At 50.0% G+C, this 24,452-nt stretch overlaps 9 protein-coding genes across 10 annotated transcripts; 3 read left to right on the top strand and 6 right to left on the bottom strand.

The window, feature by feature from the left end:
• Positions 1-135: 135 nt before the first annotated feature.
• PV10_06318 (uncharacterized protein) lies at positions 136-1,686 on the bottom strand (the record flags this gene model as incomplete). Its single annotated transcript, XM_016371102.1, has 4 exons — positions 136-283; positions 341-501; positions 568-1,226; positions 1,314-1,686. 4 exons carry the CDS (start codon positions 1,684-1,686, stop codon positions 136-138), a joined length of 1,341 nt encoding a protein of 446 aa, XP_016223395.1.
• A 1,049-nt stretch (positions 1,687-2,735) lies between these two features.
• On the bottom strand, positions 2,736-4,248 carry PV10_06317 (uncharacterized protein). The gene has a single exon (XM_016371101.1). It carries the CDS (start codon positions 4,224-4,226, stop codon positions 2,937-2,939), a length of 1,290 nt encoding a protein of 429 aa, XP_016223394.1. The 5' UTR covers positions 4,227-4,248; the 3' UTR covers positions 2,736-2,936.
• A 247-nt stretch (positions 4,249-4,495) lies between these two features.
• On the top strand, positions 4,496-5,435 carry PV10_06316 (uncharacterized protein; the record flags this gene model as incomplete). The annotated part of the gene is made up of 3 exons (XM_016371100.1): positions 4,496-4,687; positions 4,747-5,095; positions 5,146-5,435. The coding sequence occupies exons 1-3, from the start codon at positions 4,520-4,522 to the stop codon at positions 5,433-5,435; spliced, it is 807 nt and encodes a 268-aa protein (XP_016223393.1). The 5' UTR covers positions 4,496-4,519.
• An 896-nt stretch (positions 5,436-6,331) lies between these two features.
• On the bottom strand, positions 6,332-7,837 carry PV10_06315 (uncharacterized protein; the record flags this gene model as incomplete). The annotated part of the gene is made up of 3 exons (XM_016371099.1): positions 6,332-6,675; positions 6,814-7,123; positions 7,244-7,837. 3 exons carry the CDS (start codon positions 7,835-7,837, stop codon positions 6,332-6,334), a joined length of 1,248 nt encoding a protein of 415 aa, XP_016223392.1.
• An 862-nt stretch (positions 7,838-8,699) lies between these two features.
• PV10_06314 (uncharacterized protein) lies at positions 8,700-10,786 on the bottom strand (the record flags this gene model as incomplete). Its single annotated transcript, XM_016371098.1, has 5 exons — positions 8,700-9,429; positions 9,486-9,898; positions 9,970-10,079; positions 10,143-10,443; positions 10,520-10,786. 5 exons carry the CDS (start codon positions 10,784-10,786, stop codon positions 8,700-8,702), a joined length of 1,821 nt encoding a protein of 606 aa, XP_016223391.1.
• A 2,580-nt stretch (positions 10,787-13,366) lies between these two features.
• Positions 13,367-14,729, top strand: PV10_06313 (uncharacterized protein; the record flags this gene model as incomplete). Its single annotated transcript, XM_016371097.1, has 3 exons — positions 13,367-13,410; positions 13,504-13,799; positions 13,882-14,729. Coding segments are annotated over 3 exons (739 nt in total), but the record flags the coding sequence as incomplete, so codon positions are not given.
• Positions 14,730-14,910: 181 nt separating this feature from the next.
• Positions 14,911-18,544, bottom strand: PV10_06312. Of its 2 annotated transcripts, XM_016371095.1 has the most exons (3): positions 18,201-18,544; positions 15,685-18,138; positions 14,911-15,614 (listed from the first exon to the last, which is right to left on the bottom strand). In XM_016371095.1, the coding sequence occupies exons 1-3, from the start codon at positions 18,274-18,276 to the stop codon at positions 15,382-15,384; spliced, it is 2,763 nt and encodes a 920-aa protein (XP_016223388.1). In that variant the 5' UTR covers positions 18,277-18,544; the 3' UTR covers positions 14,911-15,381. The 2 variants fall into 2 exon arrangements, with proteins under 2 accessions (XP_016223388.1, XP_016223389.1); XM_016371096.1 differs by having other exon boundaries at positions 15,685-18,544.
• Positions 18,545-19,113: 569 nt separating this feature from the next.
• PV10_06311 (uncharacterized protein) lies at positions 19,114-20,745 on the top strand. Its single transcript, XM_016371094.1, has 2 exons — positions 19,114-19,222; positions 19,292-20,745. The coding sequence occupies exons 1-2, from the start codon at positions 19,170-19,172 to the stop codon at positions 19,971-19,973; spliced, it is 735 nt and encodes a 244-aa protein (XP_016223387.1). The 5' UTR covers positions 19,114-19,169; the 3' UTR covers positions 19,974-20,745.
• On the bottom strand, positions 19,963-22,806 carry PV10_06310 (uncharacterized protein). Its single transcript, XM_016371093.1, has 3 exons — positions 21,809-22,806; positions 21,479-21,753; positions 19,963-21,419 (listed from the first exon to the last, which is right to left on the bottom strand). The coding sequence occupies exons 1-3, from the start codon at positions 21,923-21,925 to the stop codon at positions 20,855-20,857; spliced, it is 957 nt and encodes a 318-aa protein (XP_016223386.1). The 5' UTR covers positions 21,926-22,806; the 3' UTR covers positions 19,963-20,854.
• Between the last annotated feature and the right edge of the window lie 1,646 nt (positions 22,807-24,452).

Here is a 24,452-nt window from a genome sequence, read left to right as displayed (position 1 = left end):
ATTATTGCTTCCAGTGGTTTAGTATTTGCGACTGTCGGCGCTTAAGCCATCGTTCTATCCTCAAACTGTGACAGATTTGATGCAGAGTGCCAATCCGAAGACCGTCCTCTCCCCGTCCTTAAGCCTATCATTAATTCATTCCCGCAGTCTGATGAGGACTTCACAATCTTCTACGTTTACAAAGAAGCCTTCAGTGTATGGTGTAGGTTCGGGCGAGGCATTCTCAAACTCGAACAATCTAATAAATAAGGCGAGAGTCTTCACCATCTCAAACATGGCAAACCTGTTCCAAAACCAACGTTAGACAATATGATGTAAATTCTCGAAGGAGGCTTCTTACGCGCGTCCGAGGCAAACTCGTGGACCGAGGGAAAACGGATGAAAATGTGCCAATAAGTCTTTGCTGTTAGCGCCGAGCCATCGCTCAGGATCAAAGCGGTCGGGGTCGCTGAAGACGCGTGGGTCTTTGAGCGCGCAGTTGAGCGGCGAGCTGACCAGTGTCTAGTTCGTGGTTAGAGATTAGCATCATTGACATTGATGGTGGAAGATGGAATGGTTTTTCCGTACCCCCTCAGGCAAATACTCGCCACATATTGTTCTGCCACCTTCAGGGATCACGCGTTCCAATCCCGTTGAGGATGTCGGAAATACGCGCTGTGACTCACGAATAGTTGCCATGAAATAGGGAAGCTCAGATGCCAAGCGTCGTGATGGAATCCAGTCCTCTGGCAATTTTCCAGGAAACGCGGCATCGAGTTCTGCTTGAAGCCGGCGCCGCACCTTCACATCACGTGCAACCGTGTCTAGCAGAAGCGTCATGGTGACAGCGGTCGAGTGACTGCCGGCGGCGATGAATCCAGTAGCCTCGGTGAGGACTATATCGTCTGGGACGGTCTGCCCTGTCTCGGGGTCTTTTGACCCTGAAAGGAAGCTCACCACATCTCGCTTGTCACCATCATTCATGCTTCGCTGTTTCAAAGCGTCCTGCGCAAAGCCAGACAGCTTGAACTTGATCGGACCCAGAGAGCGGTAGTAGTTATCGAAGGGCAAGTAAGCCATCAAGGGTCTCATCCACCCTGGGACAGTCCCGAGAGCATTGAAAATGGAGGCCCGGCTGCTGATGGCGTGACCCAAATTCAGGTGGTCAACACCCCTTTCGCAGAATCCGAAGCCACCGGGTAAGCCGAATGAGAAGCTTCCTATCGAATCAAAGGCAAGTAGGGTAACTAGAAGTAGCGAAAAATCAGAGCAATCAGCATCGTTGTGTCATTTTTCAACCTCTCAGAATGACGGGAACAAAGACGGAAACTTACCCCAGAGTGCAATGTTAAGCTGAACGCCATCAGCTGTCGCACGGCGTGTCAGCTCCCGTTTCCACTGCATCAAGATTCTGTCCATTTCAGGCTCAAAGCGAGCCAGTGAACTTTCTGAAAAGGCTGGCTGGAGGATCCTCTTCCGTTTCGAATGCTGCCGGAAGTCGCGAGTATTGAACACATTTAGAGGACCCTGCATAAAGGCATCGTAATATGGGCCCTTGGCAAAACGTGCTTTGTGTGAGTAGATGGCGTCCAGCGCGTCAGGACTGTCCACCGAGATGTGGTTGAAGGCGAGGCGGACAAAATCGCCGTGTTCGCGATGAAGCTTTAGAACTTCCGCAGACCGGGTCTCACGCCGAGTCGCGGCCATGAGCCAGAATGGCGTTGTCCTCGCCCAAAATGGGCCTGGGAACTTGCTGAGTGGTGAGAGACAGGCCTGGTAGTAGAACCAGAGTATCACCTAGATATGGCAATAAATCCGTGGTCAGTCAACCAAGCTGTGAGAGTAGATCTTGAAATTGGACGCCGTCTTTTTTCCTTACCAGCAAACCTCCAGCAGCGGTGACCACCCCTAAATGTTGCCACCATGCTGCTTCCCTGATCAACTGCACGAAGCTCGTGGAGAACGAGTTATTCGTTATGGCCATGATGCCGCCTTCTTGCCGGATGCTCTTGAGTGCTCTTAGTACCAGTGAGAAGAGGCGGAACGAAGGTTTGGCGAAACAGCGTCAAGGAATCATAACAATACTCGTGTCCAGAGACACGGAGCATATCAGGAGATCAAACACGGTGAATCTTGTCGTTGGAGTTTTGCGCCATGCTTAATTTAAACTCCACTCAGTACGGAGTATATCTGCCGACAGCATTACTCATGATTTTGCGGGGATAAGCGGAATGGTGGCAAAAGCGTCTGCCCCGGACATGAACCAATGTCGGACTACCCCAGGAGCCGTCCTAGACTGACCACAGGCAACCAACTAGTGACCGCCCGTGCTGTACATGTCTGCTGTTCTCGCAAGAACAGAACAAGAGGCTAAAGTCATGTCTCTGACATTAGATCCTTGCTTCCAGTCGCCACTTCGCTACAGTTGCCGGTGCTTTGTCCTGCGTATAACTCATAAACGGAGGACTCCTTCAACGCGCCGAGTGGAGCAACTGCCATAGCATTCAAAGCCACGTGATCTCCCTGCACTGAGCCTATGCTTTTGGGAACAGTGTCAGCCTACTTAGTGTGATTATTGACGCAGGACATGACCATTGCTAAGACGGTCTGAGGCGCGACGCTAATTTGAAAGCGTCTAGGATTGCCAAAGCAACGTTGAATCACAATACCACGGCTCCGACAATTACGTAGAACTCATACTGTGCGACGTGAGCCCATTTCGCGAAGAATTACGGCGACAAATTTGAAATTTAACTTTGGGCAAGCGAAAATCATTTTTGGTTGTTTGCGTATAGGAGCTATAGAGATGAAACTCCGATAGGCCTCACGATGCTTGCTAGTAGAACTTCGATCCAAAACGCGCCTGACCACGAATACTTCATCTGGATATGGCGCTGAGCAAATGTTTCGCTGAGAGAGAATCCGGAAATACGCGTTACCTGTGGTGGCCGACACTGCTACCGGCTTTGGCGTTGTCTAAATTGACGCACAAGCTCCTTGCCATAATCATTCCCGTTAGGTGTCCTCACTAGGGTATGGATGTGGAACGGCTCTGCCTGCTTGTTGGCCAAGAATACCCCAGAGTGATGGTCAAACTCCAACATCACCACTGGGGATTGGATCTTGTAATAGAAAGCGTCACCGCGACCGTGTTGTCCAATCCAGGCAAAGTAAGTTTCGGACCAGTGATGGAAAATCTCATCCATCCTTGCCTTCAAAGCCCGCTCAGGAAGATAGTTGAGGCTGATCCGGATGAGCTCGTATACCTGATCTTGCTGTGGACGGGGAAACGTCGAAACCTGCGCACCCTCGTATGGGATCACACGATTGTCTTGGAATGCACCTCCAAGATGTCGCTGATCGGCGCGGTGGAATCGCCACGCCGGGATGGAGCTGCCGTCCATACTAGGCGATATGAGAACTGACTCTCGAATGCTCTCCGGCAAAGCTGCCATCAGAGACATTGCCAGGGCTTCCTGCTCGGTGAAGAGGGTCAATCCAGAATCGAACCCTTCATCGACAATGTTTGGCTCCGCACCCATGAACACGGGAGATATCACTTGCTGGCCTCCTACCACTAAGCAGTTCATACAAAGATGGTGCCCGAATAGTTGCCAGCCCCACGGTTCAAATGGCGATGGATTGCCAAAGACAGATACAAAGTAGGAGTTTTCGTTCAAAACTTTGGGTCCGTTGACTATTTTTCCCAAAAACCCATTCACTTTCATGCACCCACGAGCTTTGACATAGCCTTCTGGAGAAAGGCTGGCTTGTAACAATTTATGCGTAGCCTTCACGAGCTCCTCCGACACCTCTTCCAGGCGGAGGCCGTGTTTCTTGAAGACGATTTCCGGATTGCTCCATCCTCGCCACTCAGGAGCTTCGAGACCGTGCTGGATCGACTTGCGCTGTTCGGGTGTTGCGATCGCCAACAGATCTTGGGCTGCATCCACCATTGTCTTCGTGGCTGGCTCAATTGAGTCCTCGTTGGAACTGTCAAGGTGAAAAAGACCTTGACGGACGTTGCCGTCTGTTGTGATGCCTTTGAATGGTTCGTTATACTTTCGTTCCCAGCTGTCGACCCAATCCCGGAACCACGGGTCTGCAAGTCGTTTATTGGTCCATTTGTAACTATCCGAGCTGGTGATGCCTTTCACTCTGGGGTGATCAGGGTCGGGGACGTATTCTCGGTATTGAGCTGAAGCCGCTTTGAGCGTGTCAGAGGAGTGCGTCTCAACAGAGCCCATTGTGGAGGGTGCTGTCTGTTCATGGTGTCACTGGTAACATCCAGTTGACGAACAGGTAACGATAAATAATCAAACAATGATCTGACCGTTGTATTCACCTCACCAGTAGTCAGAAAGGTCTAGGCCGAACTCATCGGGCAGGACTGGGGGTGTCCGGTGCCGTGGAGCCGACCTCACCAGAACCATCACGTGATGAGGTATTCAAGTCATGTTATCCCGTGTGCAAGGAAGCAGACAATCATGCAACTTGTTTCTCACTTCCAGCTTGGAGGACCGTGTCTAAGAGTGAAAAAATGGCGGACTGGTCTAAGGATGAGTTCATGCAATCATGGGACGAAAAATATGTCACCACTAATCTCAAACCTGGTGACAAGCTATACAATGCTGAGGTGTTCTTGGCTCTGAACAAACGGCTCTGTGAAGACGCGCCGGAGCTCAAGCCAGTCAGTCATGCGATCATTGTAAGAGGCAAAATGAGTAACTTGGTATGGCTTTCTGGCTGACAATCTCTGTGCAACAGATGGCTGCTTGCTCTGCGTTGGGCAGAGCTGATGTCGTGGGAAAGTATTTCGACGATGTCACCAAGCAGTCGACTCCAGAGGAATCACAAGCGGTGTTTCTTAAGCTCAGAGAGGGCATGGCCTGCATATATCCATTTGTGGGGATGCCTGCCTTGATTCCTGGCGCTTTTGGCATGATTGGGGTGATCAAGCGGAAGGGTGAGGAGTATGCCACGCTCCAAAAGTTCAGAAAGGGAACTATCGACGAGGATAATATCCGCAAAGGCAACGACATACGGAAAATCATTTACAAGACTGCTGGAAATTCAGAGATCATGGATCCGTTCTCGAAATTTTTTGCTGAGCTTTGTAAGTGGGCCAATACATCTGTCTCTATTCTAATACTCATTCTTTCCCAGACAATGGATCTACGGCATTCACATGGGGCTATCTGCTAGCTGCTGCTAGCGACAATGTTTTTGATCTTCCTCACACCCACTTCATTGTAGCTACTGCCATTACAGCATTGGGAGCTACACGCCAGACGAGAAGTCATCTCAAGGCTACCATGGGAGCAGGAAACAGCACCTCGGCGGTCAAGGCAATGGTGGACGTGGTCAGTGAAATTGCAACATGGGCAGGGAGGCCTATAGTACAACCTGATGTAGATGCTTTAGCTGAGGAAGTTCGTTCAAGTTTGAAGGCATAGCCAAAGAAAAGCTTCATGGGCACTGGAGAAAAGCAACAGCATACCATAGACCAAAGATGACAGGTCAGTGCTTAAAACAGCAACCCTGGGGTTGAACAAATATTTAGTCGCCAGGAGCAGGAATTCAAAGCCACGATGACAAGATTTTCAACAAGCTTTCAAACTGGACTGGCAGTCTTTGTTGATATCATAGACCGAGTTAACTCACGACCTGTGCTAGGCAGACTTCGGAGCAAGTCGCAGTAACTTCTTTTGACTTTCTGTATGATGATCTCCATTGTGGCATATGAACACAAGCAGTGCACAAAGTAGGCGACTACCTCTGTTTCCCAGGTAGTGAAATTCACTTAGGCTTCTGGAAGAAGGAGTATGATAGGCTTTCATTGGTACGCCTCAATGTCGTAGATACGTCAATATCTCCTACATCGCATTGTGAGATCCTCGCAGATGACGAAGACGCTCAGTTCCCTACTACATCTCCCAGTTGTTTGAGCTCATATTTACTACCACGAGTGTGGATCTTTTTGTCACTGTCGCCGACCGGCGCCCGAGTAACATCGCCGTTATCAATGTGCGCAAGGATTGTGTCTCCCTGACGTTGCTTTCTCCCGTCACACGTCATTGGTCAAACTATCAGGCACATACTCTGAGCTGTTTCTGCCGCTTAAACACGACATAGAATGTTATCTGCATTTGCTATGGATGCTATGATCAGGGTGGGTGGCTTGTATCCCTATCTGGCGGCAAACAGTGATCCATAAACCCCTAAATGTCGCGGCGGAGTGTGGGAACAGCCACCTCAAGCGCTGTTCAGATGAAATCGCTTTGCCCTTGAAAGCATCTGTTTAGAGACTCTAAAGTCCAGCACGCACAGCAGCAGGGCAGTCTCCATATTCTCATTCTGAGGCTTGCTTGTAATACGCGGTGAAGTCGTGATATATGGCCATTTCTATCTCTTTCAGTTTTTCGATCATTGCTGGATCGCCCTTTACAGCGTTCATAGTTTGGAGGAAGCGATCTCGCTCGAGAAGCGTTTCTGGATCGGGGTCTGTCACTCGGAGATAGTTTATTCGGCTCCACTTGTCCGATTCATTGATGAAGAGGTCGCGTCGAATCTCGTTGTATTTGTCCAAAATGGTCTCGTCCGCTTTTCCGGAAAGCACTGCCCCAACGCAGTCGCTGACAGCACCCGCATCCACAATGCCGGTGGTAAGACCTAATCCGCCAAAAGGGCTGTTCACTGAATAGAGAAGACTGAGTGAGAACTAAACGGATGTGGCTGTAGGAACGGAGCTTGGAGATAATGGTCGCCACCACAAGCCCCGGGGACGAGGAGCGGGTGGTCAAGATACCGCGGTGGGAATAGGAGAGTACTTACAGTGCGCCGCGTCTCCAGCGAGCAGGAAACGACCAACTCGAAATGACGGGGCCAACCGCTGATGAACGCGATAGGGATTCATTGCCACTACTGTGTACTGATCAGGGTCTGGATTTCCAGGCAGCATGATTTTCATTTTCTCTGGGAGACGAGCCCTGTATTCTTCGGGGCTCAAGTTCGGTTCGTCCACATAAGCCACTCGCCAGAGATCTGTCTTGTCGATTCGGGCCAGGAGATGACCATGCTCCGGATGATGGATAAAGTTGGCATCGTCATAGTCAAGGCTGTTCAGGTCGAAATGAAACCGTAGCTAAAGAATGGTCAGCCCAGTGTAGCATGTGAGAATAGCAAGTAGACAAGTATGTTGCCAACGGGAGATGCCCATGTGGCCTGGCATCATCAGGCTGCGGGCAATTGGGGAAAATCATACATTGGTAGCAATCAATGGCTTCTCCCATGTCATGCCGGGAAATTCATTTTGAAAAAGACTCTTGCGAATAATACTACTAGCTCCATCACAAGCAACCACGTAGTCTGCCTCGAATATAGCCTGTCGATCATTATCTACAGTATTTCCAGCCTCACCAACAGTGACATTGAGGACAGCCTTGTCGTTCGATTGTTTAATGCTGGTAATTTTGTGATTGAACAGCACAGTTGCAGTGGGCTCCTTCAACACAGATTGGTACAGAATTGAGGTCAACTCACCCACAGGCAAGACGAGTGTTCGATCCTGGACTTTTTCGGGGTATGTTATATCGAGCCTGGCCATAATCTCACCACCAAGTTTGCGCCACGACACTCGGGTGGGCGTGTAGCCGGCAGCACGGAGCTCATCCGCTACACCTGCTTGGTGAAGTACTTTGACAGCAGGCAATCCATAAAGAATAGCCCGTGGAGAGTCGTTGGTAGAAGGGGATTGATCCAAAACTGCTACTTTGATCTGCTGGCGAGCAAGTTTCAACGCTGTGAGGAGCCCGACTGGGCCAGCACCCACAACAATGACAGGATAGTTATTTGCCATTTTGGGTACAACTGAATGATGGATAATTGCGCGGCGGTTGTGGTGGTGATGGTGGTGGTGGTGGGGTTGGTGTGTGGTACCTGGCTCGTACTTTCTCGGGGCATATAAAGATTCAAATTTCAACCAAACAGGCCAGTCTGGGAATCTTGAGGCTTGACAGTAGTAGGAATGTCGTTTGCCCCAGGCCCAGGTATCTGAGTTGTGGAGTACTCCGCCACCGCACCGCATGTCGGGGTCAAAGGCTAAAATTTTCCCATCGGCATCCCCGTCGGATGTTCCTTTGCACAACTCGTGACATTCTAGCACAAAAGTCGGCAGATGCTAAGCCCTTTCATCTAGAGTCAAGTATGATTGCCACTTGTACATCAAGTCATGTATCGTGATCAATACAGTTCAATGACGACCATCAGCTGATCTTCGAAATCTACAGCTGCGTTCTGGACGTAGATAGCTGTTTATATAGAATTGGGAATTTGACCAAGCTCAAGACCTTTCACAAAGTCTACGCGCCCTCTCCTTTACCGACTATCTTCTCTTCTGGAGAGAATTCATCAATAATTCTACGTTGCATATGCACCATGAATAAAAATCTAGCCAGGCCTCAGGAATTCAACGAACCTGTTTTGAGCAGAATACTTCACACCTGCTGGTTCTGCAAGAGAGGAATTAAACGATGGTCTGGTACGACAGAATATTCGGCTGTCCTCTGGGAGGTCATTTGGTCATTTGGTGCTGAAGTTGAAAAGCCGCATGATTCATTTGGACATCATTCGAAGTGTGTTTTACTCTCTAAGGAGAGGAGAATTTGGTGACTTTGAACACAGCTAACACCAAGCATTTCTATCCCCCACCCCCCAAAGTTCTACTTGTGTTCAACATCTCGATGATGTGCGTGAAGGTCTTCCACTGGAGCGTCCACCTTGTAGTTCATTGTTCTGCGGTAACTGGCCAAACCCAAGCTACAAATAGCTGCCAACATGCTAAAGGGAGCGGCGATGATGTAGACGACCCTGATCGAGTCGGCGAAGGCCTGTTTGAAGGCTGCCACACCTAGACCAATAATTGTCGGAGAGACTCCCGGAACCTCTGCCAATGCTGCTGGGTTTCCTGAAGCTATCGCTTTAATAAAAGCAGGAATCGAAGCCGGAGTCAGTCCAGCCTCTGCAGCTGCTTTGGCGACGTAAGCGGGAATTTTTTCTGCAGTCCTAGTTTGTAGCGCGGCAGAATAGACGGCGGTAAACATTGTTGCTCCAATGGACCTGACAGACGTTGTCACACCAGTCGCTGTGGCAATCAGATGGGGAGGAGTGGACAGTTGGACCGCCGTAATGATAAGAATTAAAGGAGAAGCAGATCCAATACCGGATAGACAAGCCATCCCAATTGCAACGTTGCCGGTATCTGGCTGCAGAGTTGCGAGGCCGATCATAGCGCCGGTCACCATTAGAAAGCCAATGCTCAGTAGTTCGCGAATCGTTCGGAATCTGGTACTGAGGTAACCCCAGACTAGGGCACTGAGAACACCACCCATATAGTTAGGTTGTGTACGGAGCACTACAAGAAGAGGGTCGGTCTCGTATAAGGCTGCCGTACTAGAGATGAGTTAGTTTATCTTTCAATCGCGTCCGGAATAGATAACAAGACTTACAGAACAGGGTAAAAGACCAAGTATGCGAAGAAAACGACTCCCTCCAGGAACATCAAGAACAGGCACAGAGCAAATGACCGTGCCATATCTCGGTCGCCACGGAAGAAGTCATGGTGGAAGATGCCTGAATCAGTACCCTTCCACTCCCATAGGCCAAAGCCCACCAACAGAACCGCTCCGAGAACCAGGAGGACCACGACACGTGCATTAGCCCAGGGGAACTGGTTGCCACCAATCGTCAGACCAGTTATGAGCAGCGTCAGCCCAGAGGCAAGAAAGCCGCTGCCAATAAAGTCGGTACGGCCGAGCTTTTGAGCGAAGGTAAGGTGATCAAAGCGTGTGTGTCGTTTTGGGGGGCGGTATCCCAGAAAAATACCGATAATGGCGAAGCCCCAAAGCCCCATTTGAATCCACTAGAAGATATATAGTCAGACTAGTGTTTCACACATTTAAAAGACGATAGAAGATAACAAGGATTCCCTACGTAAAACGTACGCCAGCCATCAATCGGGTTTCTGCGTGTAAGGGCGCCGATTGTAATAGGACCGACGACAGCACCCAGAGATCCAGCCATGTTAACCGCTCCTTGGCTGACTATTGTGCAATTCTATTAGCAGCTGGACAAGATTCAAAACGGTCGAAAGTATTTAGACTTACGTGGTCTCCATCGGCGTGGAACAATCTCACTAGGGATCGCAAATCCTAGAGGAGCAGCCGCAAAGCCGAACCCGATCATGATCTGTGCCCCAATCAAACGATAGAGGTCATTCGAACCCGGGGCAACGGCACACCCGACGAAGGACAGAGTACAAGCCCCAATGAGAATTGCTTTACGAGCTTGGAATGTGTCCGAGATCGAAGCGATGATAGGTGCCAGGACCGCCTGGACCAGGGTCAACGCAGTACTGATCCATGATTGTTCCGTGGTGTTATCAAGACTCGTTCCAATATATGAGAGCTATACGCATAGCGTACCAAGGTCAGTTGATCTGATACAATCGGGGATCGGCCGGAGTAGAATTTGTAGCACTTACCACTGCTGGGGGGCCCTGAAGCGCCAACAGCATCACAAACTGCAGGACGACCATGGCTGCAAGGGCAACCCAGGTTCGCATATGTAACTCGGGCTCTTCATCCTCGTTGTCCCAAACAGGTGCATTGATACTTTCAACATGATCTCCTGAAACCTTCTCGTCTCCAAGAGGGACTGGCTCCTGAATCTCAGCAGACCTAGCAACCTCATTCAATTGGTAATCGTCCTTAGGCCCCGAGGCATGGATAGCTTCAGATGGGGCTACCATCTCTGTTAATGATTTTTTTTCCTTTTTCGAACGCTCAAAGTAAGTAAGGAAAATGTCGTACTCGTGCTTATTTTTGAGGGAATAAGAACATGAGATTAATCCATCGAGGCTGGAGAAATAGTGTCCAGCTTATAGACTCGAGACAAAGTACGTTCCCCTCCGCTCCCCGGATTGAATCTTCATAGCCTAGACCTGGGGTAGCTTTGAATACGAATTACAACCAGCACGGACACTGCTGCTCCGCCAATTGGCATTCAGTGTAGTAGCGGCAGTGGATCGAATGTGGTTTAGGCATCTCTCCATGATATGCGGACTGTCTCCACCCTACCTCCGTACAAAAAGAAATCGTAATGCCCCTTTACGGAGTTACCCCAGTGATTTAGGTGTCGAGGTCTTTTGACTAATGCAAGGAGTTTATCAGGTTGGGATAGTTTGCTTGCATTGTATAAGCCACCAGGCTCAAAGAATTCAGAGTTTGAAGCTTGCAGACAGGCTGAAATCACGCCAATTTTCGGATTTGGATGGTCACGCTTTCGCACATGGGAGCGTGAGGGGCCCAGAACCGGATCGACACCATCAGTTATCCCTGCATAAAACGTATCCTGTACTGCTGGACACTGCCGACTTCTCCAAGCACTAGAGATGTTGAGCCGCTTCGTTTCTGGCTGACCAGAGGCCGGCTGTTTCCATATGATCACTGTGCTTGACTGGCAATGGAGTCGATGTAGGCTGTGACAGATTCATCGCTCTCTGCCCTGCTTCGGCGAAGACTGCCTGAATCTCCGAGGCTCGCAGTTACCACATCTACTGTACATCGATGCATGGGAGTAGCGCTTTTTGCCCAGTGTTGAGTAACTGGGTTGTCAGACAGAAGATCCTTAACCTGGCCGACCGACCGAGCAACTTATCGATTTATAAGCCTTTCACTCTCATTTCTCAGCAGATCAGGATTGGATCAATGTTTCTGTTGCTGTTGCATGTATATAGATAAATGTATTCTTATATCAAATGCAGACCGTGTGTCCGGCCTATGTAGGTGTAAACTAGCTAACCACTTTCTCCATCCTCACCTCAAAGAATAATAGCACAAAAGAAATGCTCTCAAGGTAACCCTATGTTCCCTTGCTGTTCTGCTGCCTGGAATTGCTCCAGTCTTTTGATCAGTAGAACAGAATCTGTCGCCCTTCTACAGCCCTCTCTTGACCCCAGGATTTCTTCAGGCCTTTGTTTCTAAAGGGTCCTAGAGACTCTCTTTCTCTCTCCCACTGGGTACATGCTAGGAGGAAGTATTGAACCGTTTCCTCCTGTAGTGTACAGTTACATTCCGAGTCGTGGATATCTGGTACCTTCATGCTATGAAGTAAGGCCCTGAGTCCTATTGTCCCAGTTCTGAGTAGTATGAGAATTGAGGTGATTGGCTTCGCTCTCCCCTTGTAGATACTCAGTGCTTTTTGTGTTTCATAGGGTCGATACCTTGCGGTTACCCTTCCTTTGTCCCGTTGGAGCCATCTTTTCCGCCACTTTATAGCGTACTACGCCCCAAGGGCCTTTTTATATCATTTCCATTCTTTTGAGGCCTCTGTGTTCGAGGTTCCCGATACTGTAGGAAGGTACATCCCCTTTTGTCCTCGGTTGTCTAGGGCCGTTTCGAAGGTGAGAGTAAGGAGTTGTCTTGATCTTCCTCTTCTTCCCCTTGTGCGGTATGCTAGACGTCTTTCTAGTGATTTGAAATTCTCTCCTTGGCCTTGTGTAACTTCTCTACTAAGTTCTAAGTATACGTTCCTCTCAATAAAGAGGCCCAGTGGTTTCGTGTAGGTCTCTATCTCAAGGGCCTCGGTCGCTGTCGCCTGATATGCCCCTGTAATTATTCGAAGAGATCTTCCTTGAATTGCCTGTGGTGTCTTCTCAACGTTTTGGCTTCCTTAGTCACTGGGAACGCGCCAACACCCCGTAACTGAGTACAGGACGAATAGCTCTTAGGTATAACTCTCGTGATGCGTGCAAGGAGGCACCCCATGTCGATTGTGTTTAAAATGTAAGAGCAACTAGTAAGCTTGGTACTCTTTTCTGCGTTGTCTTAAGCTGTGCGTTTGTGGTTAGTCCTTTATCCAGGAAGGCTCCTAGGATAGAATGAGAACGGTTATCATTGACTGAGGTCAAGACCAATGGCTCCATGACAAGCCCCATTATTGGCACTGATTAAACGCCAGTAATGGAGTCTAGGACCAATCTGGAGACGGTGGTGATGAGAGGGTAAGTGAGGGTGAGGGAGGGAGGGTGAGCTCCTTTATGAAAGCAGCGAGGTCCGGGTGAGTAGTACGTGAGATCGGGGTTAGTTTTACACCCTTTGCTATGCCAAGAAATTCCCCGGATTATGAGCGACGCCAAATTGACATTCTGTCCAAAAGAGTTACGCGACCACCGATCCAACTAACTACCTAACTACGTCGACTGGAAATGAAGTCACCCACCTCATCCTAATCCAAAGCACAAGGTGCACCCATTGTTGAGACAATATACTCCTTCCTTTGCATCCAGAAAATACTTAAACAACCTCTCTACCACTCTCCCTCCCTCCAACATGTCCTCCCCTCCCCAAAAAGTCGCTCTATATGCGACCAACGGTTCGTCGCACCCTCTCCATTCCATGAGACAAACTACCCATAAGCCAAACCAAAGAAACGTGCAAACTAACCCATTTCATCCTCCCTTCACAGACCTCAAAAACGCAACCGATGACGCCGTGGCTCCTTTCTTAACCTCATTACCCAAACCATACACCTTTACGCAACAACATAAAACCACCAATATACGCCTCGCTTTAGGCTACACTGCCGTCGCCATTGCCGGCGCTTTGTTCTACGCGGACTACAAACTCGGATGGGATGCAACAAAACCATACACCGCACCTGCCTGTATAGCATATTTCCTCCTCAACTCGGCCTTGACATACTGGATATGGGCCGTCGAAGCGGGGACGATATTCGTGGGGACTAGAGAAGGGGGACAAAAGGTATGTACAGCACTGTAACTCTATACTTCTACTACAACACGAGAACCAGACAAACTAATCAAAATTCCCAAACCTGTAATAGTTGACAATAAAGTCCTCAGCCAAGAAACATTCATCGATATACAAACTGAAAATCACATATGAAGCACCATCAGGCAAGAAATGGGAGGATAAAGAAGTCTCGACCTCCTTCACCGAATGGTTCAGCATTCAGGGATACTTGCAGAAGAAGGAGTTTCAGGCATGGTTGACCAAGAATATTGATGTTCTCAAGGTGGCTCAAAGTGAGGGCAAGTTGCCATCGCTAACAAATGCCGATGCCGATACCAATACCCCGGCTATCTCAGATGCCGATATTGTTACATTTGGCGCATCTGCTTTTTCGTCGGGCTCGGATGCGGCTACAACGACCATGGCTGCCGCTGCGGGAGCTCCTCCTCCACAAAGTGCGAAGAAATCTCGTTCAAAGAAGAAGCCTTGAGAAAGTGCGTGTGGGTCGACTTACGACTGCCTCTTTGGTCCAAAAGAAGGGAAGGGATCTGGTGTAACAGCCCTTTTCGCCGACTACTTGGTCGCTCTAGCGATACGAGCCTGTTCATGTTCATGTTCACCAAAACTGCCTAGTCTCTACACACGTCACAAGCAACACAGCACCGTCCAAGTCGCATCACGTGTCGGCCTCTTCCTGGAACCTTGTTTTGAATGCATCCCACATTATTGAGGCAAGGGTTGCGATCTCGCCAACGTCCAGGAAGATGATTGATTAGATCGATCTACAACAAGATCGGCATAAGATGACCACTAACAATGTATTTCAATCTTCTGGGCCATGCTGACTGGTAGCTGTGAGCTTGAATGTACTATGGGATGAAGGAGGATGATTCATAGTCGAGCCCATAAAAGAGTCACCGACATGATCAATCTCCATATGAGGTTTATCCTCTGTCCACAATGGCACATTTGACAGCCGTGACCTCTCTCCTAGAGCATTTAAATCCTACCATACATACATACCTCTAGAGATCTCATGGCCTAGCCTACTGGGTTGGAATGAATGATATGCGACACAAATTCTCAATGGCCATGACAGCCAGCAAATTAAATCAAATCAGTCAAATCATTTTTCATCACGTTATTGGGAACAATCTTTTTGTTTTCGCTAGCAATGGCGTTAGACTATGCGGTTGCGGTTGGTTCCTCGAGCGCCGTTGTTTCATTTCATTTCAAAAATCTCCACTCAATCACCTGTACTCTGCACTCTGTCATACAAATGTGTGTCGAACATGAATTGTCACCCATTCATGGGACTTGACCATGACCATGACCGTGGTCACCAACCCCGACTCTCACTTTTCATTCTAAATTGTCGTCACCGTTCGTCACTGATGGCGCAGCGGTCAATCCACCGGACGTGTTTAGTTCGCTTGCTTTCTCCATATGTCTCCTGCTGCATGATAGCGACGGACACGGCAATGACGGGAGAATCTCTGTCGGATGTATTGTTGATGCCGATGCCGCCGACGCTGCAGTGTCCTGCACGACGACGTGCTCTAGATACAATACTGAACGGACAGTGAACCTCCTAGGCCAAAGCACCAACGACGGCGGCCGCCAGGCCAGCCTCATCTGACCGCACCGACACCTTGACAGTGACGCCTGTACGGGCAGAAAAGACCATCTTGACCAGTGCTGCCACCCGGCCGCCGGTGACAGACTTGCCGTACAGCTTGAGGGTGTGTGTCGTGTTTGAGAGAACAACATCTGTGCCCTCGAGGGGTTGGAGAGATAAGGTCTTGGAGATTTGTTCCGTGGCATCTGTGTTATAACATTAGCATTGTTTGAGAAGACAACACATCCATCTGGATCACAACCCATGACAACTTACCAGCTAGACTCTTGATTGTTGCCAATTGCAGCGTTTCGCTTGCTTCCTCGCCATTGGCTCCCGTGCCTTCCCAGACATGGTCGAAACTGCTACCATAGGCCGGGACAACGTAATCCGCTCCTGTAAGCTCCAGATTCTCAACCTCGTATTCATCTTCGTAGCCGCTCTCTTCAGGTTCGCCTGTTGTGGGGTCTACTTCTTTGCTGGTGAATTTCAAGACGTTGCTAAAGGTAGTGATGGGGAATGGTTGTTCGCCATCCAGCTTCTTGAACGCAACGTAAACAACACCTGGCTCGTTGGTTTTAAGTGCGGGAGCTGGGATGATAAATTCTTCCTCTAAGAAAGCCTCCTCGTCTTCAGATGGCGAGGCCATGACCGTAACATTCTCGAGCACTGTTTGATCCAGTGTGTTTTTGATATCGTACTGGATGACGACATGTTCTTGGAAGATGTGCTTGACGGCAGAAACGACGTATTCGGTCTCGCTTTCTGTAAGCTCCACCACTGTGCTGGACCTGAGAACTTGTCCATAGGCCGCGAGCTCCGGTATCCTCGAAAAGATTTGAGTATATTTTTGTGCAACCATTGGAGCTGATGGAGAATCGCTGAGGCCGTTTGTCTTTGGTTTTGCGAGTCCTGTCGACGGCGCTTTGAGGGTTGGCGTTGCTGTTGTGAGCTTCTTCGTCCTTTCCTCTGCCAAAGCTTGCTCCTGTGAAACGACGGGAACAGTCTTGATATCGAAGGCTGTAGCGAAAACGGACTTATCCTCCGAAGTCACATACATGACAAGCTTGTGTTCAAACGTAGAAAGGTTAAACATGGAATCATTCTTGATGAATCGCTCGGCAACTTCATCCTCTTCTTGCATCAGTCGCAAATTCAGTGCGGCTCGATCTCGAACTTCGTCGTCCGTATCGTCCAAACACCTGGTCAACAAGACCTCGACACTCTTCTTGACTTCGGGGTCTTTCTGACCCACGCCGAATTTGGAGAGGGCCGTCACGGCAGCAGCTCGAACGAGTGCGTTCTCGAGGACGACACGATTGTAGATATATCGGATATATTTCGTAGGCTGGGGTGTCTTTGGGCCCTCGACGCCAATCAAGTGGAGGATGCGAACTGCCAACTTGGTGAATTCACAATCCTCGATGAACTCGCAAAGGTGAGACAGTGTTTCCTCTTTACTTCCAGGAACAAACTTGATAAGGTCAAACATGCTCTCGACGACGGCACGCTTGAACTCGTAGCCACCTTCGTCTCTGAGAATGCCACTCAAGAAAGTCAGCATGCCGGCTTGTTTACTTGGGAACTTCATGCACAGTGTCCTGATGGCCTCGACGATGGTGATCTTGAATTCGTCCGTGATTTCGGCCATGAAGCTTGAGATCTGTTTCATCAGTCGATCAACACTGCCTTCGTTGCCTGTTTTGAGGAGGGTGGTGATGGCAAAAGTGGCGATGGACCGGTTGCTGTTGGAAATCAAGGGCTCAATGTCCGGATTTACGGTGTGTACCGCTTGCGGCTTGAAGGAAGCAAATGTATGCAGGATTCGGATAGCGGCAAACTTGGTAACAGCCCTTGGAGAGGTGAGGAATGGCTGCAGAGCACGGATCGCTAGTGCAGCTTCGGCGTCAGTGACATCGCGAAGGTTGCAGATGGCCTTTGCAGCTTCGAAGTTCACCATTTCGCTCTTATGGCGCAACCAGGTGTCGAGCATTGTGACCATGGGTTGCCGGAGGTTAGGGTCTTCTTCGGCAAGTTTGGCTGCGAGGCGGACCAACATCATCACACCAGCAGGGCTCTTGACCGCACCGGCAGCTCCATATTGCTGGACCATCTTCACGAGGGCCATCCTGTCGTGCGATCTGATCTGGTACAATAGGCCAATGGCATGGTACTGATTCATGTAGTTTGTGCCCGATGCGGCGAGGGAGTGTTGAGAACTGGTGGAGAAGCTGAGAAAGCCGCCTCCTGATTTTGACGAGGAGGCAGCCTCCTGCGTTTCGCTTTGCCATCGCTTGACCGCATCTCTTGCGATGGGGAGCAGGTGGTAGGATGAGACCAGAGCAGCCGAGGAGACCGCAGGGGATTTGTCCACAATGGCGGTCTTGATCAGACGTTCGATGCCCTGCACGGTTGTGGCATCAATGATCCTGCAAAGAGCGCGAATCGAATTGGCCTTGTATACAATCTCGCTTCCCACAGTCATATCCTTCATGATGATACTGGTTGACATGATAACATCTTCGGCAGTATGGGCGAGCTCTTTGAGGATGAGGTAGACCATCTGGCGTAGTGAGGGGTCTTTGTTCTGGAAGAGTTTGGAAATACCGAAGAAGAGGGTGGTGGCTTCATTAGTCGGGAATTTCTCGCCGGTGAAGAGGAGAATGGCGAGCTTGGTGAGGAGGATCCGACATCTTCGAGGAGATATAGGGGAGGAATTGAAGAGTCGAGCTGGGACACGGTCAGTATCTCGGAGGGAAAGGAGAAGCCTCTGGAGAAGCGGGCGGGAATACCATCTTGGAAAACAGAGGTCCTGTCCAGCTTGAACCCAGAGGGTTCGGCATCCTCGTCTTTCTTTGCGTAACTCATGTTGTAATCTCGATGATCCGGCTGGCAATGGTCGCGGTTGGTGGTGAGATGTTCAGGGATGTCGAGGGGACGAGGATGCCAGTCGGGCACAAGTAATTAGGGTGAAGATGTTTGCAGGACTACCGCAGGATCATAGCGCGGAGACCATTGAGACAAGAGAGCAGTCGAACAGATGTGTCTCGTGAGATTGGAATGAATGGTTGCGACTCAACGTGACAATCCTTGAGGAAGACGTGGTATGTATTTGGGGTCGTCTACCAAAAGTGCAAGTTGACACAGTCAACGGTGTCTTCTTTGCCAAGATGCAATAATAAATCCGGCCCCTGCTCACCGATAGCCGCGTCCAGCTGAAGTCCCCGATAATTATTTGGTTGGGGTGACACCACGCGTTTACAGGGACCCTCCAGGTAGACCAACTCCCTAAGAACCCCGCCACGAGTTACCTAGAGTCAGCCCTAATGCCCCTAATCATCGCCTAGATTGCTTCCTTCCATGATCAATTCACAGATCGTGCAAACCCCTAAGAACGTCGATGACCGGCACCTTGACCTTTGCATTACAATGTGATTATGGAGCGATCACGAGTATATTTGACCATATTTCAACTATTACAATCTGACACGCGCTTTTTCCCGCGACCCCTATCCTGTACATGTAAGACTCGCTTTCCTTCAAATGTCACGGGGCGTGAATTATCACGTGTAACGCCAATGAAGCAACGTAAGTAACTCGGTTACGCCACACATTTTGACTTTCATACCAAGCCACGCCACACATCTGTGGCTAGAGCGGTCTTGGGTCGGAATATCAAATCCACTACAGAACATTGCTGCCTTGCAACTTCGATATTCACAATCTGAGCGACAAGACTTGACCCGAGGAAGCAGTTCAAAATGGACATGCCAGTAAATGTCCCAATTGATAACCCAGATGCCGATACAGAATGGTAGGCCACAGAATTCTCCAGCCCTCTTATGATCATATAAACCCCGTATGAATCTAACCCCATCCTCAGGAACGACATCCTCAGGAAACATGGCATCATCCCAGAAAAGGCACCTGACCCAGAGCCAATCATCCAGGAAGCACTAATCGAAGCCGTCCATCGAGCGCACGAGAATCGCCTCGAGGACAAGGATCTGGATGAGTTGGCCGAACTCGAGGATGAAGAGGACGAAGCCTTTCTCGCACAGTATCGTCAACGTCGTATGGCCGAGCTCGCGGATCTTCGCAAAAAGGATGTCTATGGTCAAGTTTTCCCTCTGCAGAAACCCGAGTATGCTCGAGAAGTGACCGAGGAGAGTTCAAAGGCGTTTGTTCTGGTTAATTTGACGTCGAGTCTGGGCACTAATGTCGAGTCTCGAGTTCTGTCTGAACTGTGGCGTCAGATGGCTGTCAAGTTCGGTGAAGTAAAATTTGGCGAAATGAGGGCTGATCTCTGTATCGAGGGGTATCCTGAGCGGAATACACCGACGATTCTCGTCTATAAGGATGGAGACATTAAGCGCCAGTTGGTTACCCTTGCTCAACTCAACGGTGTTCGGACAAAGTTGTACGATCTTGAACGTTTACTGGTCGACGTGGGAGCCGTTAAAGAGAACGATGTTCGACTAAAACGCAAAGACAGCGACGAAGACTTACGAAGCACGAACAAGAAAGGAAGAAGGGATGAAGAAGATGACGATGATTGGGATTAGCCGTGATACATGAACGACTCTCCAGATGGCCTAGCATTGGCCCAACGCAGCGACCTCTTCGAGAACAGGACTGCCGCACCCGCTGGTCGAAAAGATCTGTTCCTATTCCACACAGCCCAGACAGCTTTCGAAGAATCTTGCTTTCGGAAGCACAAGACTTAATGCCGCCCATCCACTCGCACCCTTGCATGAGTTTGGAAGTTGAGATGTGATCGTCGGCACATTCTTCCATAGACCGCTAACGGATCATGGCTTTAAGATGGCTTCCACCAAAGACTTCGCCTTGAGCAGGCTGGTGCTGACTAAGCACGCTGTAAGCACCAGCGAGTGCTCACAAACGATCATGATCTCCGTTCTGGTGCAGGAGAGGAGGGGTAGTGATCAGTGATCGGTTTGGGGACGATCTGAATGCATGTGAACAGTGGGGGGCCGGTCGAGACAGGCCATATCACATGTTTTGTCGAGAACCGCTGGCGGAGACAATGGGTCCGGTGGCCTGATGCGAACCGTAAGGCGTCGTGACACGCTTGTTCTGGACCCGCAAATAACCGCTGCGCAATCAAGGTAATCCTCGCATAGATAGTGAACAAGGCTATCACATGGCCACCAAGTTGAACAGTAGACCATTGTCAAGCTGCACCGCATGGTCCGACTTGGGCGTTGGCGGGAAACGATTTCTGTCATTGATAGATCAAATGCGCAGGATGCAGATTCGATCCCGCATCACCAATTGCTGGAGAGATGCTCGTCAGAAATGGCTTAACCAATGTATGCAAAAGTTTGCTCCTGTAAACACCGACGCTGAAGTAGCAAGTTGAGTCTTTCGAGAGTCGACTTCGACACTGTACACTTTGTCACCGGAACGACAAGGCTTCATTGTGTCATATGAGCTCGTCTCGCCCACCAGCAACGGCACTTTCTGATATGGCAATACGCACATCTCTCTCAAGAAAGATGGGTCCCTGGCCATCACAGCGTGCCATCTTCTTGAGGCGTTCGCAAACATCGCCAACATCAACGAGACCTTTACGAAACAGTTCATGGGCTTGAATGTAGTCCCAAGTTGCTCCAGATCCCATGATAGGTTCACCGGTTTCGTCGTCGATTGGGGGTTGTCTGAGCGTGCCGAAATGCGCATACTTTGAGCCGAGTCCCTGACTAGATGTTGCACTGTTGGACGGTGAACGATCCTTGGAGTGACGATCGGTCGGGGCAAAGCCAAGCGGGCCGACTAATTCGTCAGGCTCCTCCATGAAGGGTGTCGGGCCGTTGGAAGCGGAGCCAGATGTCGCACGCAGTATTTCGTTTTCAGTCGCAACTTTGGCCAACTCTCTCCGTAGACGCTCATTCTCGCCGTTAAGGGTGAGAGATTGGTTCTGGAGGCTGGTGAGTTGGGCCTCGAGTTCTTTGACATGTTTCTCCTTGCGCTCTCGAAAAGCCCGTTGTCTAAAACACAGCAATTGGATTAGAGATGGCAGGGACAGAGACTTTTTCTCAAGACTTACGCTGCTCGATTCTGGGCCTTTCTGCGGCTTTGTTGTGGGGTTAGATTATCCTTTTCTTCGCTACTGCTTCTCGTGACACGGGGTTCTTCAGGTGTCATATCTTGGCTGGGGGCAGTGAGTCCGTTCATGTCGACATCAGGTGCCGATATCATGGATCCTTGTCGAGTAATAGAAGGAGGGGACTGGCCGGGGACATGGTGGGGTTGTGCGAGAAAAGTGGAGGGATCATAGTGGAAGCTCTGTTGAAAGGCGGCAAATGCAGCGTCATACTGATCCTGTAACCGGGTTCTGGTCAGGCTACCGCGCAGAAATGACCTTGGGTGTACTCACCGTGGAGGGAGTGTGTCTGAAGTCGTCAACTGGTTGCGCCTGGGTCGAGTTGGGCGCATGTTGCATGCCAAAAAACTGATACGGCTGAGGAGCCGACGTGAAGTATGAAAAGTCCATGTCGCGCCTCGTCAGGAAAAGGGCGAGTGTTTGATTATTCTAGGTGTACTTATATCCTTTCTCCACCTGTTATTTGTGGCCGTTATTCAAGTGACTGATAAGGAGACAGTGTGTTGAGAGGCTTGCAGCCGTTGCCTGGTATTTCGTTTCGACAAGCGGCGACACACGTGCACAATGATTGAGGTGGCAAGGGGCTATCTTGACGTTGTCACCAGGAGCCCTTGTCTGGGGACTGGCACTCGGCCGGATGTTCAAGGGTGGTGGGGCGAAGGAGGTTGGTCTCGTCTGCGTGGGCGGTTGCAAATCGGGGATTGTCGAGGCGATTCAGTCGCCACGGTCTGCAAACATGATCTCAGGACACGGGGGACAGTTGGACCAGTGGCTGTCGTGGATTTCAGAGCGTGTAAGGAATCAGTGGTTTTGAGTATCGAAAGACGCTTCGCAGAGTATTTGAAATCACAGTGGCAAGCGGGTAGGAGGACGGGTAGATAGGTAGGCAGGGCGAGGAAAACACGGTAGTGGAGAGATGCCAGGCGTTAGATGGCCCAGCCAGTTGATTTCGTTATGCAGGTGCGATGAGAGGTTATGGGACGCAGATTCTGGGGGAGGGGCTGTTGGCCCAAGTCCCTGCGAAGAATCGAGTGGTGTTGGGAGCAACTGTAAGTTGAATGTTACTAGCGGGTGAGCGTTGAATGGGTGGATGGTGGATGAGGTGCAGGTTGGAAGTCGGTGGCCAAGACGGAATGGAGTTGTGGTTGTAAGGAAGGGCGAGGAGAGCAACGGGGGAGGAGTGGACGTGGACGGGGTGATCGCACCTCCAAGTCGGGGGAATCTGTAACTACTCCGTAAAGTCTTGTCGATCCAGGAATGATGTGACTGCGAGTGTAAATTACAGTCAACTCTCAAACGTTTCGATTCAAGCAGCTAGAGCCCAAATCACCCGAAGCCGAGGAGGTAAGATGCGAGGCTAACGGACCACTCACTCCGTGCGTAAATGTAGGAAGTACCCAGTAGTGAAAGAAGCTGGTGATAAAGTCGTATAGATTGGTACTTTTGAAAAGATCATGATGGATCACATCATGCCCTATAGTTATGTCAATGGGCGGGCGAGTATCTGCCAAGGTGCCCCTCCGGGTGGGCATCTTCGCGTGGGGAAGCCCGTGGGACCCTTCGGCCACCAGGCTAAAGCACCCATTTACACCTAAATACGCTTCAAATAAGCACTTGGTGCCCCTTGGTAGTCTACGAAATCAGGTCCTAATCCTGTAGCCAAATTACCTTGTCCAATTCAACAATGCGCGGTCGCAAATCTGGCTTTGAGCGGCGGAAGGGGTCCGATAACTAGGATTAGATTTGATCCCGTTATAGTACTGTGACTACTGTAGTCTGTACGTACTACGGAAAGATCTATTACTCGACAGATAGTCTTTTAGCCAGCCTGGCAGCATGCCGACTCGGCATTCGATAGTGTATCCACGCGGCTTGTCAGAAGCTTGTGATCGGGATCCCTAGTTAAGTAACTACTATTTCAAGAATGTTCAAAGGGAAGCAGGCCACGTGATGTCACGTGGAGATCGGCAGTTCAAATATCGCTTTCCACCATGCTTGAAATTGTATGAAAATGGGTATTATCATTGGGTGAAGTGGTGAGCAGATTGACAAGATGCCACAGGCGTTCAAATGGGCAAGATACACCTGCCTATCTTAGAATGCGCAGAATGGAGTTTAAAATGTCCCTCGGCGGACGCCTCCGGCCTAGATGTTGCCCGTCCACTCAACTTGCAATGACAGGGTATAGCGGTCTGGAGGACGGCCAGGAGACACCGCTTAAGAACCCCATGAAGCTGGGAAATGTTCTTGGGTAGGACAGGTCTCAATGGGACGGGTTGTGATGTACACAAAGGGGTGATCAGCCCACCCTGGACTCGGGGCAGGCTCAATTTGTGTCCATTTGCAGGTTGGGGTTCGTCTTTGGCATGGCGTGCAGCATGGGGTACTTTTCTCATAAAGTGCCATGTCCCATACGCACGTTGCCTCTGCTTACCCAAAAAGCGAGTCAGCGGTACCGGTTATTTGGGGGTTAAACCGTTGAAGCACCTAAAACCTGCACAACTGTGGATCTGGCCATTCAAGTTGCGGTGGGATTGTCCTGTGGTTCGGCATCATCGATCGGTGTGGTCGTGACATAACGTCACTCTATCACATAGAGTGTGCTTACATAGTACCCTCATGAGATCGGCCTCGTACAGAGTGGTACAAGGTGGGGGTTGCCATGGATAACAAGGTGAATGAGTCAGCCATTGCTTGCCACTGCTGAACACGGCTGTATCGTGACTCCCCTCCGTCCCCAGCCACGATGCGGACATTGATTCGTTCACGATAACTCCTCGAAGTGATACCGGCCATGACTAGTGCAGGTCATGTAGCGACCAGCTTAAGTTCCAGAGCGCCAGAGAAGACCCGGGCTGATTCTCACGTCCCCGGCAGTCGGTTGTAACCAGTGTATCGCACGTAACTCGATCTCTGT

The sequence above is a fragment of the Exophiala mesophila genome (genome assembly GCF_000836275.1).
Source record: "Exophiala mesophila strain CBS 40295 unplaced genomic scaffold supercont1.4, whole genome shotgun sequence".
NCBI lineage: Eukaryota > Fungi > Ascomycota > Eurotiomycetes > Chaetothyriales > Herpotrichiellaceae > Exophiala > Exophiala mesophila.
The sequence above is the reverse complement of the archived record's forward strand: the minus strand, read 5'-3'. Positions and strand labels throughout refer to the sequence as shown.